Consider the following 16842-nt stretch of genomic DNA (forward strand, 5'->3'; position numbering starts at 1 on the left):
GTGCAACCACTTCAACCAAGATAATAAAGGATCAAGAAGTAAAGATGAACTCACGGGGGGATGCAATCTGCAAGTTTACAAATTCTGGCAACAGGAGGACAGCTCCAGCTCCAGCTGTCCAGATTAGGACCTGAGATAGGAAGAGGATCTGATGAGAGTCGATAGCCAGTGACTCCCTCCTGCCCAGGGAAAAGGCACCAGTCAGCACCAGAGCTGCTATCCAAGGGACTTTGCTGGTACCTGGAGGCCAGATCCATGACAGTGCAGAAAGACTGCATAAGACCCTTCTGACTATTTCCCCTAACTGCTCAACTATGTGGACAAGACCAGGGTTAATCTTGGGAATACTAAAGGTGTTTGGGCACTTGGACAGTGCTGTAGCTTTATATGAAGGCAAAGACTGAAGGATGAAGAGAAAAGGAATTCATGGAAGCTGTAGGAAAAAGAAAAGCAGGAGATGTAATCAGATAATGGAAAAGTGACTGTACAAACTTAGAAATGATTGGGCAAGACAGAATAGTAGCTTGGGGCCATTTAGGCTACTCAAGAAACAGCAAGTTTGGGGAACCATAATCAATGAACAGAGCAAGAGGGACAATCTTGCTGTGGTCACAACATTTGATCCGAAAGAGAGTGCTAAATAAATATTAAAGATTGAGCTAGGAACTGACAGTTACCAAAGATCCTCTTTGTCTCTTTAGTGCTTGCTTATGATCCAACTGTACTAGTCAAAATTCACACCTAATTATGAAAAACAGATCAGTTTTCTAACCAGTCCACCAATGTTGGTCCTCTACTTTATGCCAACACCTTAGGGACCCAAAAAATGAGCCTTACAATAAGTTCCCTGGTCAGTGAAGAGATGTAAGTAACTCTGAAGGCCACCAAAGGAGAAAACAGGAGCACTCCTGCAGAGTACTTACCTCTCTTCATTGACTACAGTAAGAACTTAGACACTTCCTTTAGTTGAACAAATTCATTTTGCAACTAATTTTTAAGCACAAATTAGGTAATAAAATTAAACAGGCTAAATTCTACTCTACAAGCAGAAACATCTCTAGAGGTTTCTCCAGGTTTTGTGAAGCGCAGTCAGCAATTACTAAGAGATTAAGAAACAGACCCTTGAAGATCCTTAAGACTGCTGCAGGAGGAGCTAGACCCTTTTTGTCCTTCACCTACTCACATTTAGTCAATACTGCAATGTCTTTCCATTTGTATTCAAGAAATAATTCTTCTATTTCAAAAGAGAATAAATCCTTACAAAAACAGAGTTCAGTGGTCTCAGTCTAAGAACTTTGTCAATAAAATTGGTGAGATTTTAAATATTCTTTCTTCCAGAATTACTGTGCCATTCCAATCTATATAACTGAAACTGAAAAGGAGATAGCTTCAGAGGCAAGCGTTATTTCAATGTACAGTAGGCTTTATTAAGGCCTTTGGAGTGGAGATGGATTCCCATAAGATTTTCAGTGGGAAATCGGTGGGAGACTCCCACTGATATTTTGAAATTTTGGTGTGGGCCTCATCTGATCAAGCTTAGGTATCTAGAAAGTAGATGACAAAATTTGATATCCTGCATAGTCAGTGGAGAAGAACAGGCATAGAGAAAAATAGAACAAACAAATAAAACAGATCCGATAAAGCACACCCTCCCTAAAAGTGTATCTTTCCTTCCGCTGACCCTAAAAGGACCTAAAGTCTCTCCTGCCAGGTCACAAAATGACTTCTATACCATAATTATCTAAGGTTAGGTGTGATGATACTACTGTGTATGGAGGTTTTCAATTACTTGTAAGGTAATTTACCATTGCCTGTGCATCTTCCTCGAGAAAATTTTCTCATATAGCCCATACCTCATATTTAACACTGTCAAACCTTACTAGACAAGTTCATTTTACCATTCGGAGCCAGGAGGTCTACCATGCTGGTTTTAAGACATCACACCCAGGTACTCAAGAAACAACCCTGCATTGTCGTCTGTGTTTTATCTTATCTAGAGAAAAGACACAAAAAAGTGGATGGAGTTTCACTTCAAATACAACCACATTCTCCACTCCGTCCAACCTCTTGAAAAAATGTCTTCTTGTGAATGTATGAGCTTCACTTAAGAAATTAAGCACAGCCTCTGTGGATATACCAAAACAGTGGAGATTGTGAAGTTTGAAGGGAAATCCTTGTATCAATACTGATAATGCAATTAAATGCATTTAAAGTGACTTTATGTGAAAGGGCAATGCATTAAAATTCCAAAACACAGAAACACAAAAGCTTACTGTGCAGTTATTTTGATATCTCCTATGAAGATAATTCTTAATATATATTTCTCTATATATAAATCAATATATAAAAACCTTCTAAAAATGATTCCGTGATGATTGCTATGTTTTGATGAAGTGCAACCACTCAGATGTTATTTACATTATAATGACAATGAGGATTTCTTTGCAATATAGTCTATACCGTTAGAGAAGATTTACAATATTCTGTGTCATTATCAAGGCAATATCCCATTAAAAAGCATAAAAGAAAGGGAGACTATTCTGAGAACCTCAAAATGAATGCTAAGCTAGACAGTTATTGCCAATATTTCCCACAACGTTCTGGCAGCAAAAGGAAGATAAAATCTGTGTCATATCATTTCACAGGAATGACATCTCCCAGATTTTTCTGAGGCTCTATAGAAGCTCTCTATTACACCCTCCAAGGAGCAAGTTGAATGAACCTAATCCAACTCCACTGAAATCAGACTCTGAGCTGTGGAAGAACATGATATGGACAGGAACATGGAAATCTTTAGGTATGTTTGTCCATAAGTCACAGCACTGGTAGCAGTGTACAATGTGAAAGTGAACGTACTGAACAGGCCACCAATTTCTGCAGTAATACAAAAGAGACTTTTTCACATTTCCCCTCTCCCACACGTATGCAAATAGAAGGCTAGGAATGCTGTCTAATGTACAAGGCAAGGCAAGAAACCACCTGTATGATTTTAAGAAGCACTACACCAGTATGTTTTCATATCCAGTATATTCATGATTAAAAACATGGAGTGTTTGACCTTGAAATAAGCATACTTCTTTGTATGCATTGCAAATACACACACACATTAGGTATGTATATATGTGTAAACTAGCCTCTCAACGATTTAAAAAATTTTCCATGTGCAGACTGCCAAAAATTTCTAAAGGAGATCGCCATATAACTTACTAAAGACTGCTGATGTTTGAGGATTGCTTTTCTTTCTTGCTTTTCACATACTCCTTAGAAGTCCATGTCTGTGGATCAAAAACCACTGTACGAAAGCTTCACCTCCATGCCCCATTATGTTTAACATTGTGTAAACAATTTATCAAGGAAGAAGTAAGCTGTGATATGTAAGTTCAGTTGGCATTAAAATGTTGAGGCGAAACAGTGATAAAGATTTCTAAAACAAGACATGGGACCCAGAAATTATTGATTCCTGACACAGCATCTATTTTTAACTGGTAAAATTCATCTTTTAGCTTTAAAATGTCAATTTATAAAAGGAAAAAAGAGAATAGTATCTACTTATTTACTTCAAGTACTGCAGTAATATTTAATTTTTACAAAACTAATCGCTATTGAAATGCACCATGTGATCATTTCTATTTAATTTCAGTATCACCTTTGAAGGGCAGAAGATGATTTTACGTGCAATATACCTTTCTGTTTTCATGTCTTAGTCTTACCTTTTTGGATATTCCTTCTTATTCCTTTCTATTTCAAAACATGCCTGCATTATCAGACCACCCTAGTTCCAATTTGTCAGCAACCCTTTTCTTGAACTAATTCTTCAAAAGTTTTCCATTTTTCTTCTTTTGAACACAGCTAGTTTTACGTTTTGCATGTACAAATATTCCCCTGGGGTTGCAAAATTGTTTGCTTTCATTTTTTAATTCTTTTATTTCAGAAATTTCCACTGTCTTGATCCTAGTTCACTGATGATAGTCTTGAATCCTAGAATCAATTTTTTATGTTCATTTGTTTTATTTTTTCACAAGATATAGAGGGCTGGTCACCTATGTTTTTAAACAAATTACACTTGCTTTAAAAAATTACCTTCCTTCCAAACACAAATATTTGTGAAGAGTTATTCACCTCCTCCTTTTTGAAAAACTGCTGTGACATTGAAAATTTATCAAAGTGGTATGAAAACTTATAGACGGTTATTGAAATCTGTCATTTAAAATGCTGACAACTTTTTGATTAAAAACAAATTAAAAATGCAAAAAAATACAAACAGTGAGAAAAATGGGTTCTTTTCCAAACCCTTGAAAAGAATTCTGAAAACTTTGTACGAATAAAGTTTTAAATGTTTTGACCAGCTGTAACCATATAATAATTAGGACTGCACATAGCACTGCAAATGGGAATTAGTAAAACCCTATTATAGCATTACAGAGAAGTCTAAGAAGACATATGTATGGTTTTTAACCTTTCCACAATCTTTACTGCTATAGGTCACCAACCTAATTTCATCTGATTGGTGTTTTTTAGGGATATTACTGGCTAGATTTTGAATTTCAGACTAACATATATATATATATATATATATATATATATATACACATATATATATATATAATACCCTGCGATAAATGTATTCAGATACAAATTTAAAAGTGAAAATTGTACCTCTAAGGTTATAATGACAAGCACAGTAATGGTATCCTAGAAATGTAAACAGGAGAAATGTTAACAGATGCCACTGATATTTCACATGAAATCCAATAGATTCCTATCAGTCTGGCAGCTTCCAACTTGAAGAAAAGTCTTCCCAACTAAAAGTTTTTTTCTAAAAAAAAGTCAAATATCAAGATTTTTTTTTTCATTCTATGTTAAATATTTTCCCCCTTTCCATGATTTGAATATGTGCATGTTACAAATGATTACCAATGATGGAACCATTTTATTTTGAGAAACAGAAATGTTAAAATTTTCATAAATGTTTTTTAGACTTTTCATTTCATTGCAAAGGAAGTTTTAACCTGAGTTCATATACACTTTTTTCCTCTTGTATTAACCACCCCAAAGTGCTACAGATGTATAGCTTTGTTAATATGTAAATAAGCATTAAATCAAGAACAGACAAGTTCCTGGGTTAATATTCAAGAGAAATGGTGATCATATTGGTCCCATCACATTTAGATAATATTAACCATCTTTATTTTGATTCTCTACTTCAGAAGTAGCTCATGTCTTTATGTGGACAAACAACATATAAACAGAAGAGGAATATTTATTTCTTCCAAAAGCACCAATATTTGGAAGCTTGAATGCCTTAAAGCCATAGCACTTTATTCTCTGAAACAGAAATTGAAATGGAGAGAGATTGAAAGTCCCACCTGATCTCATTTCTAACACTGCACGCTTTTGGCTAAGGGATTCTCCTCCACTCAGTGAAATGGTTTGCCTCTGCTACCCCATACTTCAGGCACTATTTGAAGTAGTTGAGTCCTGCCACAAGGAAAAACTTCTCCAGGAAAAGTTCAGAGTCCAGCACGGCAATGTGGGCTGCCCGGCCAATCAATGTGTTGGCGGTGTTTGGCAGAGCATGGAACACGTTGTGTCTGATCAAAGTGCAGTCCTTCGCCCCAATCAAAGGCTGGAGCAGGTTGTTAATCATTTCTGCATAAACAGGACCTGCAAAAGATTTTAAATGTCACACCTACATGCCAAAGCTGCCAGATCCCCTCTTTCCTTCCAGTATCATTTAATTACAGACACAAAGAGAAGGAAAATGGAACAAAAAAGAACAAAATGCAAGTGAAAGCAGTTTATTTCAATGGTTTGCCATGTACCAGGATGTTATTAATGTAATGGAGCCATTGGCGACACAGAGAGATCTAGTGAAGCTGCTAACATGAAGAGTGGGACATGCCTCAGCATTTAGTCCCATTTCTCCTGAGGTGGAAAGAAACATTCATTTCCTCCAGGGGAAGAGGGCTGGATTCATACTGCCTGTGAAGCTGAATGCAAAAGGGTCAGGCAAGATATAAGTTTTTGTTTGTTTGTTTTTTCCTGGGTATTCTAATGCAGGAAGAACATCATGCCTTTCTGCAGATAGTTCAGAAGTTTATAGGGCAACAGCAGCAGCCCAGGCAACTTGTACTCATGAATGTAGATCTGGCTTCTACTAGGCCAAAGATGTCCCTGAGAAAAAAACACCTGAAGAAAGAGTTAGAAAACTGCCTTTCAATTCATGTCTTAGGTAAGAAAGAAAGAGCTGTGCGAAGGCAACCATGTTGACCCTTGGTCAGCCGAGAGAAGAGATCAACGCCTCCTGATTTTGCTTCCCCTCTTGAGGAAATTGTAATCTTCAATGAAGTCACCCCTCATCCTTCTTGTCTCTAAGCTGAACAAAACAAGAGACCTCAGCCACGTCTTGCCCTCTAGGCCCTACCCCATCTTTGCTGCCCTCCTTTGGACACTTTCTAATAATTTTATATCCTTTCTAAATTGCAGCTCCCAAAACTGCACACGGTACTCAGGGTAAGGCCACACCAACACAGAGTAGAGTGGGACTTCCCTCGACTAGCTACCAATGTTGTGCTTGATGCACCCTAGGGTACAGTTGGCCCTTTTGGCTGCCAGGGCACACTGCTGGCTCATATTGAACTTGTTGTTGACCAAAATACCCAGATCCCTTTCTGCAGTACTGCTCTCCAGCCTCCTGTCCCCCAGTCTGTACATATAGACAGGGCTGCCTCTTCCCAGGTGCAGAATGGGGCCCTTGCTCGTTAAACTTCATATGTTTGGTGATTGCCTAGCTCTAATTTGTTGAGGTCTCTCTGCAAGGCCTCTCTACCCTCAAGGGAGTCAACAACTTCTCCCAGTTTGGTATCTGCAAACTTACTCAAAACACCTTTAGGTCCTATATCCAAGTCATTTACAAAAACATTGAAGAGAACTGGCCCTAAAATGGAGCTTTGGGGAACCCCACTAGGGACTGGCTGCCAGCTTCCAAGGATAACCTCCATTTCTACATAACTATGTATCTGAAACACGTATAAAATTACACTGAACATTTTTTCTGGAAGTGATATCAAACTGAAACCATGAAACATTTTATAAGTGAGGGAGACTGCAAATAACAAAGGCAATATTTGGAACAATGCACAGACTGAATTCACAGGAAAGCTAGGCCTCTGATGGCATGAGTCCTGATGTGCTTTGCAGATTTTATTACAAACCAGTATGATTTTACATCTCTCAAATTACCCGGCAATCATCCAAATACTACTGAAAACAAAGGGAAAACCCATTGACTTTGGATGTGCTGAAGGAGATTTTGTTATGTGAGACAATACTAATAATTCAGTACACTAAAGAGAAACATTGTTAGGAACTAGTTCTATTATCTCCACATTTTAAAAAATTAATTAGGGAGGGAAGAGCAGTAAGAAATCTTTGATTACAACCTGATTGAAATTTATTTTCATCAAAGAGCATCTTTGAAATCTTTTCTTGATTTCAGTCATTTGCTGTGGGAATAGAACACTTTCTTCCTTATCAAATAAGCGTTTGAGTTTTCATCATACTGATGAAAAACCCTTCTGATGCAATGACCTCAGTTACACAAAAACACAATTTCTCAATAGCTTTGTAAATATAGAATGGATCTTAAACATACCTGTGTGTCTGTCTTTAAGAGCATTTTTGCACATTTCTATTCTTGCTGAATGGAAGGGTACATATCTGTCTTGGGGTGAGGCCACTAACACAACATTTTTAAAGTACTGAAGGCCTGCGGCAAACAAATTCATTAAATGCATTTATCACAATGATGAACAGCACAATCATATTCATGTTGAAATGCACTTTAAAATCTATAGTGAAAAACAAATGAAGAATTATTAAAACATACAACACAAGCTTAGAAATATTCACAAGAATACCATAAAAACATTGCTGCTGCTTCTATGAACTATTTTTTACTTATCAATGCTCATACAAGTTAATTGTATATCAACAACAATAACAACAAAGAAAAAGAGAGAACTGACTCCATTTCAAAGAGTAAATGATTAAAAACTTAATCTTGCAAATATTTATGCCTGTAAACATTGCAAACACATGTACAGGCTCACTGCAGTCCATGGGTGTACTTGCATGAGTAAACATTCACAGAATTGGGGATCACATTCAAAAAAAATAATACAAGTAATTAGTAAAATAGCAAATAAAATATAGAGAGAGAAGGAGAAGAGAAATCAGCTTCACCGCTATGATGTCATACTATTACATCAGTGTGCAAGGAGCCTTGGGATCCAGTCCCTGCATCCAGCAGTCCTTGGATAAATACACACTGATGGTACATGGACTGGAAACCAGGAATTCTCCCTCTTCCCTGGAAGTAATGGGGCCACCATTCACTATGAAAAGACTCCTGCTACTTACTCTGAGATCTCTTGAACTCTAGATCACCCACATTCAGCAGAAGAGTAGGAGAACGGACACAGATAATCTACCAGCTCAGAGATTATTCTGCTCATGGGAATGTTGTAGGTTTGACCTTTATCCTTCCCTCCCCCTTACAGAAAAGAGACCCAGAACAAAGTCCTTTGCTTTCTAGTTCTTAACAGAAAAGTCAACCATCACCACCACAAGGAAAGCCCTGATAGCTGCCTCTACTAAGCCTGGCTGAAGCCATCATTTTCTTCCTGTGTAATCAAACCAATTGTGTTTGTGACTTCTCTGAGGTACAATGTAGAAGAGGCATCAATGAGTTTTAACATAACTAAAATCTGATGTGAAGAGACTTAGTAGGGAGTCATTTTTTTCTTCTGAGACAAGCACAAGCAACATTTAATGAAATTGAATAGTGGAAGCAATTTCTACTTTAAGAAAGTCAGAAATTGCTGGAGGCTCAAAGAGATATCTAGGAGAGCAGGCGAAACACTGCACCTTTGTAGGTGCTCTCAACCAAATGTGTCCCTTTGTAGGTGCTCTCACCACTTTTGGGAGCAGAGTGCTAAAGTAAGGGCACCTCAATTCTGACTCATTGTGCTAGCTCATACATTTTAATATAGAACTTTACAATTTCAGATTTTTCTCCTAAGCATCTACCTGGATCATTTTAATTTACAGGCAACCTTTTTGATACTTAACTTTCTGCTTTTACAGAGACATCACCTTCATTTACAGTCTGCTAGATCTCCAGTCTATCAAGCTAACAGGCAACAAGTCACTTTAGCTCACAGCATATACTTAGGAATTCTTGGCTTGGGAAGTAACAATGCAAGCTTCCTATGTAGAACCAATTTTATTTGAACATGACAGTCTTAAAGCAAACATCTCACTGTGCTCCATAAAAATGGGAGCTAGAGAACCAAAGGAAAATTCAAATAAGGAAATTTAAATAATGCCAAGATATAGCATCTTCCTGTCATTGATTAGGTCATGTATTGTGGTCAGAAAATTATGAAGCAGCTCTATGTCTGTCAGACCAAGTATTAAGTTGTACCTGTATTAAGATAGTCTTTGTTTCCTATCAGCAACATAGCAGAGTGAGAGAAAAAAAAAAAAATCAAGTAGTGACTCTGTGAGTGCATACTTAGCACTAGTTTGCTTACGCACAATATTAAAAATAACTCTTAGAAGAAAACATTTGTCTGAACAGAAGGATTATGCTTGCTTTCTCTTCTTAGGGAAAGTCTGATTTATTTCATTTATTCATAACAGACCAAGGAAGTGGTAAAATGATGTAGACATCATTTTTACAGCGTAAGGCCATACATCTCTCTCTGTAGTACAGAGGTGCCACAATAGACATGAATAAAATTTGTTCTTCATCTCACAGCATCATATTTCCTAGAGACAAGAGATGTTAAACTTAAAAAAATATTAAAAAAGGAAAAACGGTTTGCATCTAGTAACATAAATTAAGTTATGGTGGCCTGTCAAGAATAGTATTTCTTGCTTGAAGAATACAAAATTAGGTGCATATTTATTACAGCATGTAGGTCTTATTGGGCACTAACTGTTTGGCAACTACATCCACTGGTAAATGGTGCAGATAAAAGGCAGATAAAACAGTTATTAGACAGGGCAGACCTTCTTGAAAGCAAGAACATTTAAAGAAAGATCAATAATGAAATGCAGATTTTCTTTACTCCCTGGCGGACAAAGTAATCTAGTACAATCCTTTGGAATATCCCCCAACATTTACACAACATTAAGCCCTACTCACCTGTTTTTTGGCTGAGCTGGTAGAGGAAACACTTGCGTAAATCTGCGTTGTCCCTGAAAGTCAATTGCAAAAGTGACCCTGATTTTTTCAACTTCTGCATGAGCCACAGACCTGGAATAAAATTGGTGTATATTTTTAGCCTTTTTGCTGATTATCAAACTAGGAGATTGAAGTTATGTGCCTACAATAATAAACTCGAAGAGATTACAGTAAGGTTAGCACTGTAACTCAGTGTAAGTCTCTGTTTCTTCTTGTATTGTTAATAAACAAAGATAAAAGTCTAAGGGTCTCTCTGGATTATCCAATGTCATGGTAACATAAACAGTCAGGAAGGGTGAACATCAGGCCATTCATTTCCGATAGTACTGTGTTTCCTTCAGCCTTGGAGATGCCTCTCTTTATTGGCAGTATAAAGAGAAATGAAAGAACACAGTGGAACCAAGGTCATCTCTTGCTGCTCCACACCCCTGGATTTTCCACAATGCTGGATCATGTAGTAGGCCCTGAAAGCCTCTCTCATTGCTATTTTCTCTGAGTCTGAAGTCTTCAACAAATATTTGCCACAGCTACAGTGTATGTGTCACGTTGTCAAAATTTACTGCTACCTCTACATGTTGTTCTCATATACTCTGCCATGGACTGCAGTAAGTCATAGCTTTCCCATTTAACTCTTACCTGTACTAACCAAAGTGCTATTGTTGTAAAGTGTTCCCAGGTGAGGTCCAGAGAGGGACAGGAAGGTATGTAACTTGTTGAGGTAATAGCGAAACCTGGGGCGAGTTAGTACAGATCGGATGATGACATTACCAAGGGAATGTCCAATAAAACTGTTAGGAAAAACAGAATTATATTAACACAAAAGCCATCTGTATGTTATTTAAATTAAATGTAAAAGCAGCAAAAATTACTCTTGAGAGGACTCCATCAGAGCTTTCAGTATCATCCTTTAGTTATCATTTTACATCTTGTTCAGCCTACTGGATACTCTTCCAGATACAACACATGTAAAAATTCAGCTCACTGACTTCAGTGGCCTTTGACTCAGGACACTTTTGAAAAAGCTAATTTCACAGAATGATGTTGATGGCCACAAATAGTTACAGACAATTAACTATCAGAATGCTTACCTTATTCGGGATATGGAGAGGTTATACAACTGAATATGCTGAATAATTTCATCCAACAATCGGTCAGTCATTGTATCAAAATCAGCAAAAGTATCAGTCTGGTGTAAAAGGATTGAGTAGGTGAATTAAAATATATTGCTTTTATTGAAGTATACATATATCATAGACTAATGTTATTTTCAAAGTAAACTGCAAGCACAAAAGTAATAACTAGTCCAAATTTTCTTTATACTTGCTCAATGGGGGAGAATTTTTCTCAGTTGCTTAGTCCTCTCAAAATCGAAGCTCTTTGAAAACAGCCATAAAGTTTCATTTTCAGATTATTATCAAAATTATTTCAACTAACATTGCAAAATTATTCAAGCCAAGTATTTTCTTTCTCACATAGCTTTAACAGTAACAAGACTCGTCAGTATCAGTCTTATGGCTCTCAGTATAGCCCATGTGGAAATTCATTGTCTTTGCTGAGCTCCCACGTAAGATAAGGCAAAATCTTTTGTCACGGAGGTTCTTTGAGTCTATATTGTGCCTTTTAGCTTCAGGAATATAACCCGGGCATTCAATACAGGACAAGAGTTACCTTGTGCTTCCTTTGTAGGGCATGGAAATAGGGCCCTCTAGATGACAGTATTTTAAGGGGATTAAATTACCTTCTGTGGTTGCTTCTGTTTCTCTAGTGACTGTGCCTCTAACTTAGGCATAATTGGATAAATCTGGGCCTACGGTTTATTAATAGTAAGATTAACAGTGTCAGACTGAGTGAGTTCAGAGTCAAAAGTAAGATCTTAAAGCAGCCTGACTTGACAGTGGTGAGAACTGCTTAGCCTCTCTAGGCACCATACTCTGCACATGGAAGAAAAGCTTTTGATATTTAGGATTTAATGGATTAGTATAATAAAATAGTTTACAGCTTTATACACTACATATAGGTGATGTTGACGCTACAGACACAATCACAAAATTATTAGGCCATCTTAATTAAATGCCGTGTGTTTGTTATTCAAGAATATCAGTAAGAGAATGACTGCCAGAGAGGGACTTAAACAATTTGTTGTTTGCAACAGTAATGGCAGTTTTGATACAATAAAACTAATAGTATATTGTCCAGTCTATACAATTGTAGGCAGATCTTATTCAGAACCGTGTCATTTGGCACTCCAACAAGACTCTAAATCAAATTTGTAACTAATCAGACGCCACAAAAACAACCATCAAATGTTGGAACAGCTATTCAGAGCAAACATATCTAGTAATTAATGCTTTTGTGACACAACCCATCTTGCTAATTGCAGCTCTTGCAAAGGAAAACGAGCATATTCACTTTGCAACACTGCCTTAAAATAAATGTTCTCATATACTACAAACAGTCCAATAACCTCTTGCCTGCTTGTTTAGCCTGCATTGATAATTAACAATTTCCTCTTAGGCTCATTATCCCAAATCTTTCAGGTTGTTTAAAAGTGGAAGAATACCAGCCTGAGCATTAACCACAAACAAAACACATCAAATGTCATATTTCACCTGGTTATACCTCCATTCTTCAGTATGAAGTCTTCTGACTGAGCTTGTCAAATATATTACAGATGAGTGCATAAAAACGTGGCTTGAATTTTCTTCTTTAAAGCAAACTTCAGCTAAATGACTGATTTCATGGATCGTTTTCAATGTGGTTCCCAGAGCAGGGAAAAAAGGGTGACAGGATGTTTTAAAGCATCCAAACATTCATCAAAAGATATCGGTCCTATACCAGTGCTATGTGAACTTGCACACATTTCCCTATTATAGGAGGACTGAAAGTTTCCATTATGGGTTCAATATAATAGCAAATAGAGATGTTGTAAGAGCTAATCCTTTCAGCCTTGGAAAACATCAGGAGAAACTTTGATGCAAGTCTGGTCTCCTCATTATTTCCATCTTGCTCACATTAACCATGCAGGTCCACTTCTGGCAGAGATGTACACTGGAAGGTGGCAAGTTCACAGACTAAAAACAACTGGCCATTTCAAAATATAAAAGCTATTGAACAAAGAAGAGAGTTTTGACTCTAGTTTCTCAGCTGCTCGTAAATCAGAATAATGTTTTTGACTGGGCACTGGAAATCCTTATCTTATGCATAAAGGTATCATAAATATGGGTTCATTGCAAAGCAGAGCATAGAATTCATTTCTGGTGTTCTGCCTAGGCTAGCAATGAATTGTTCTGGAAGACATTTCTTTATCATTCAAGAAAATAAATCTCACAAGCATTGCAACAGGAGAAACAATGGCTGATGCATCAAAAGCAACTGACAACACCTTCTGGATATTTCACATCCTCCATTTTTTTTAACATTTAACATTTCAATGTTAAGTAATTTAACATTACTAAACCTGCCGCTTTCTGTCGGCATTGTGTTGTACAGCATCCAAAAGGCAGAGGCACCTGGCTGCTAAGTTTGCAAACTGACAGGATAAATCAATTTGGTTACCCTAAGGTTTAGTCCTGTAAGTAATAATATAATTGTCTTTGAGTTCAATGCAAGGAATCTTTCCTGGTGTGTTTGAGTACCCCATCACCTCAGACAGGATCAGGAACAGGCCTTTGAACTAAATCCTACATAAAATTCCCTAAATTCCCCAGTGCTTTTGCTTCATCCAGCTTGTGAAAGAGCCTTACTGAAGGTTCTTTTTCAGCAATGGCAACAGCTTGTAGGAGATCTAAACGAAGACAGAAATTAGCTCTACACTACCTGATTTCGTTCAGACATTAGGAAGTCCAGTTTTCCACCAGGGAGTCCCAGTTCTATAAAAGTCTTTACCAGCCGTAGATCTGCACTGTTACCTGGAAACAGATGGCACTTTATAAGACACAATTCAACAGAAAAAAAAAAAAAATATATATATATATAAATAAATTCAATTTAATAAATTTGTCTTCTTATAAACCTTAGCGCCAGGGAGATCTTGCTAAATGCTTCTAAGACAGCTCACCACACCGTATGATAATTCACTGAAACAGCAGGAGAGCAAGAATACCCACAACATGTGCAAGGAGGGCTGGACCTCACATCCTGCTGCTGGGCACTGCATGAGCTCTATAAAATTGGGAGGAGAAGGCAAAGATCAGGCCCAGAATTACTCTGTCCCTTATTCGCTGAACAATGTCAGAACAAAGACAAGGGGTCACCAAAAGATTGACATCTGTCCTTTCCCCTTTGCAGCTGGTGACACCCCCAGGAGACATTGCAGCCCTGCTGGGAACTTCAGCACATGTGCCTGGGGGATAAGGATGTGCCTTCATATGCACAGCAGCCTGCCTCTCTTTATTCACAATTAAACCTGGTGCTGAAATGCTGTCAGTCTTGTAATATTTTACAAGATTTGCAGGGGGGTTGGAAATAGATGATCTTCAAGGTCCTTTCCAACCCTAGCCATTCTATGATTCTATGATTCTGGGAGATGAACAAAATGCCCCAACTCCATATTAGGTAAATTCCAAGGTATTCTGAATTATTTTTCTGGAAAAGGAAGTACCTCCTCTTCATAAGAAACATATCACTGTCGCTGCTATATTGGATGCCAATGGTCCTTGCACAAGCCAAGGAGAATTTCACACTTTTCTGAGGCTCTGCCGCTCCTTCTCCATAGTCTCAAGGTTAATGCTTTCACCTTCCCCACTGAACCAATAGCTTATCAAGAGAAGTTTCAAATTTAATATATCTGTTTTCTGCTTAGAAAGCATGTATTTAAAATATTTCAGGCCAGGCGTCCTTTGTAGTGAATATTGATTTCTATTTTCCCACATTCTAAATCCAGCTACTATCTATCCTCTAACAGCGGTTTATTTTGTTTAATAATGTTTTCATCCTGGTGACATACTGCTAAACAACCAGGTATCTCCAGAAAGTCAAGAGGAGTTACTGTAGTGTACTCTTACTGTATGCTGAAGGGATGACGTAATTTGGTGTAGAATTCTGTCTCAACAAAATAAACTACCACCACCACCACCAACAACAACAACAAAAACACACAGCAGCACCCATTTTGTAAAGAAAATACTTAATACCCTCCTACATCCTTTATTACAATGGACTGAATATCGTAAAGGAAACCAAACACTTAGCTAAGATAAATGTTTTCCACAGACTCTCTGTTATTTCACACTTCCTGTAGATCTGCCTTTCTTTTGTTTTGTTTACACTTAAGCGACGCTTACACAAAACTATTCCTCCTGGTCTTACCATCCAACCCATGGACACAGACAACCAGGTGAATTCCATCTTCCAAATTTTCTTCCTCTTCCTCTGGTGGAAAATATGGGATATCAGAAGCTAGTACAGATAAGTCACTGTACAGAAATCCTTCAATCTTCATTTCTTTTTTAAATTTTTCTTTGGCCTGATAAAAACTGGAGAATAGATTAATTAATCACAGTAGAACTGGGTGCTCAACAACAAACCCTCAAACTAGAAATAAGAAGGTTCTATTCTGATTGAGAGAAATCAAGATGCAGGGAAGAAAATCTGTTCCCAAATGATTTGATGTCATACAGGAAATGGGTAAAAACCTTCAGTATCTCACACCTGCTAGAGGAAAAAAATGAACCTTCTGGTGGCCAAAACCAATGAGAATAAAATGCAGAATTGCAAAATCTACATCTTATAAATGTCCTCAGACATACTGACACTGAAAAGCAAAATTATAGCATCAGATGCATTTATAGGCAGGTAGAAGTTGCTCTCCCCATTCCTCAGACAGTGGAGTTTAAGGGTACACCCCATTACAGAGATGACGCATTTTGGTTTGGTTTGGTTTGGTTTGGTTTGGTTTGGTTTGGGGTTCTCTTGAAAACACTTAGTGGTTAAGAGGAAGAGCAGCTCAGAGCTGAAAGAATTAAGATAACAGCTTTTCTGATGAAGGCCTAAAGTTTGACACATGGACTCACCTTGAAGCTACACAAAGGTGCTAAACACTTCAGTGGCTTTTTGACTTAGCAAAACTTATCCAGAGCTGTTAGGAATTAATAATTGCAATATAAGTGTAGAATGAGAAAATTGGGATGGACCAGGCTAGGAGATATAAACCTTTAAACCTTGGGGGTAGCCTAAGGCCAATAGGAATGATGGTGAACAATTAATTACATCAACCTTACTGATATTAAAGGGACTCAATAACAAAAAAACCTAATATTCTGGCCATGGACCTAGAGGCCCTGAATTCATCAATGCATGAATACATGGTTAAGTATTCTGCTTCACAGAGAAGGAATAAATTTTGTGCTTAGATCAAGCAGGATTTACAGCAGGGGTCATAAACTGAACCTCGAGATGTTAAAAAAATAAATAAAAATAAAAATAAAAAATAGAAATAAGCCTTAGGTCCCAAATGAATGCACATGCAGAGAACCAACATGGGTGAATGGGTTGAGAAATTCCCATGCTACCATTTTCCCTCAGCACGGCAGAGACACAAAAAATATAACAAAATTATATATGTACTAGCATGTCAGTCTGTGAAATAGGCC

At 37.5% G+C, this 16842-nt stretch overlaps 1 protein-coding gene across 3 annotated transcripts in view; it reads right to left on the bottom strand.

Moving 5' to 3' along the window:
- Positions 1-2375: 2375 nt before the first annotated feature.
- Positions 2376-16842, bottom strand: part of FAM135B (family with sequence similarity 135 member B) — a 206780-nt gene continuing 192313 nt past the window's right edge. For all 3 annotated transcript variants that reach the window (XM_040547333.1, XM_040547332.1, XM_040547334.1), the window contains 7 exons: positions 15560-15726; positions 14069-14160; positions 11341-11438; positions 10889-11040; positions 10214-10324; positions 7655-7768; positions 2376-5664 (listed from right to left, as the gene is read on the bottom strand). In XM_040547333.1, coding sequence (XP_040403267.1) covers positions 5459-5664; positions 7655-7768; positions 10214-10324; positions 10889-11040; positions 11341-11438; positions 14069-14160; positions 15560-15726 — 940 coding nt within the window. In that variant the 3' untranslated portion in view covers positions 2376-5458. The remainder of the gene's footprint in view (positions 5665-7654; positions 7769-10213; positions 10325-10888; positions 11041-11340; positions 11439-14068; positions 14161-15559; positions 15727-16842) is intronic.

Source organism: Cygnus olor, chromosome 2, assembly GCF_009769625.2.
Source record: "Cygnus olor isolate bCygOlo1 chromosome 2, bCygOlo1.pri.v2, whole genome shotgun sequence".
In the NCBI taxonomy this organism is placed as follows: Eukaryota; Metazoa; Chordata; class Aves; order Anseriformes; family Anatidae; genus Cygnus; species Cygnus olor.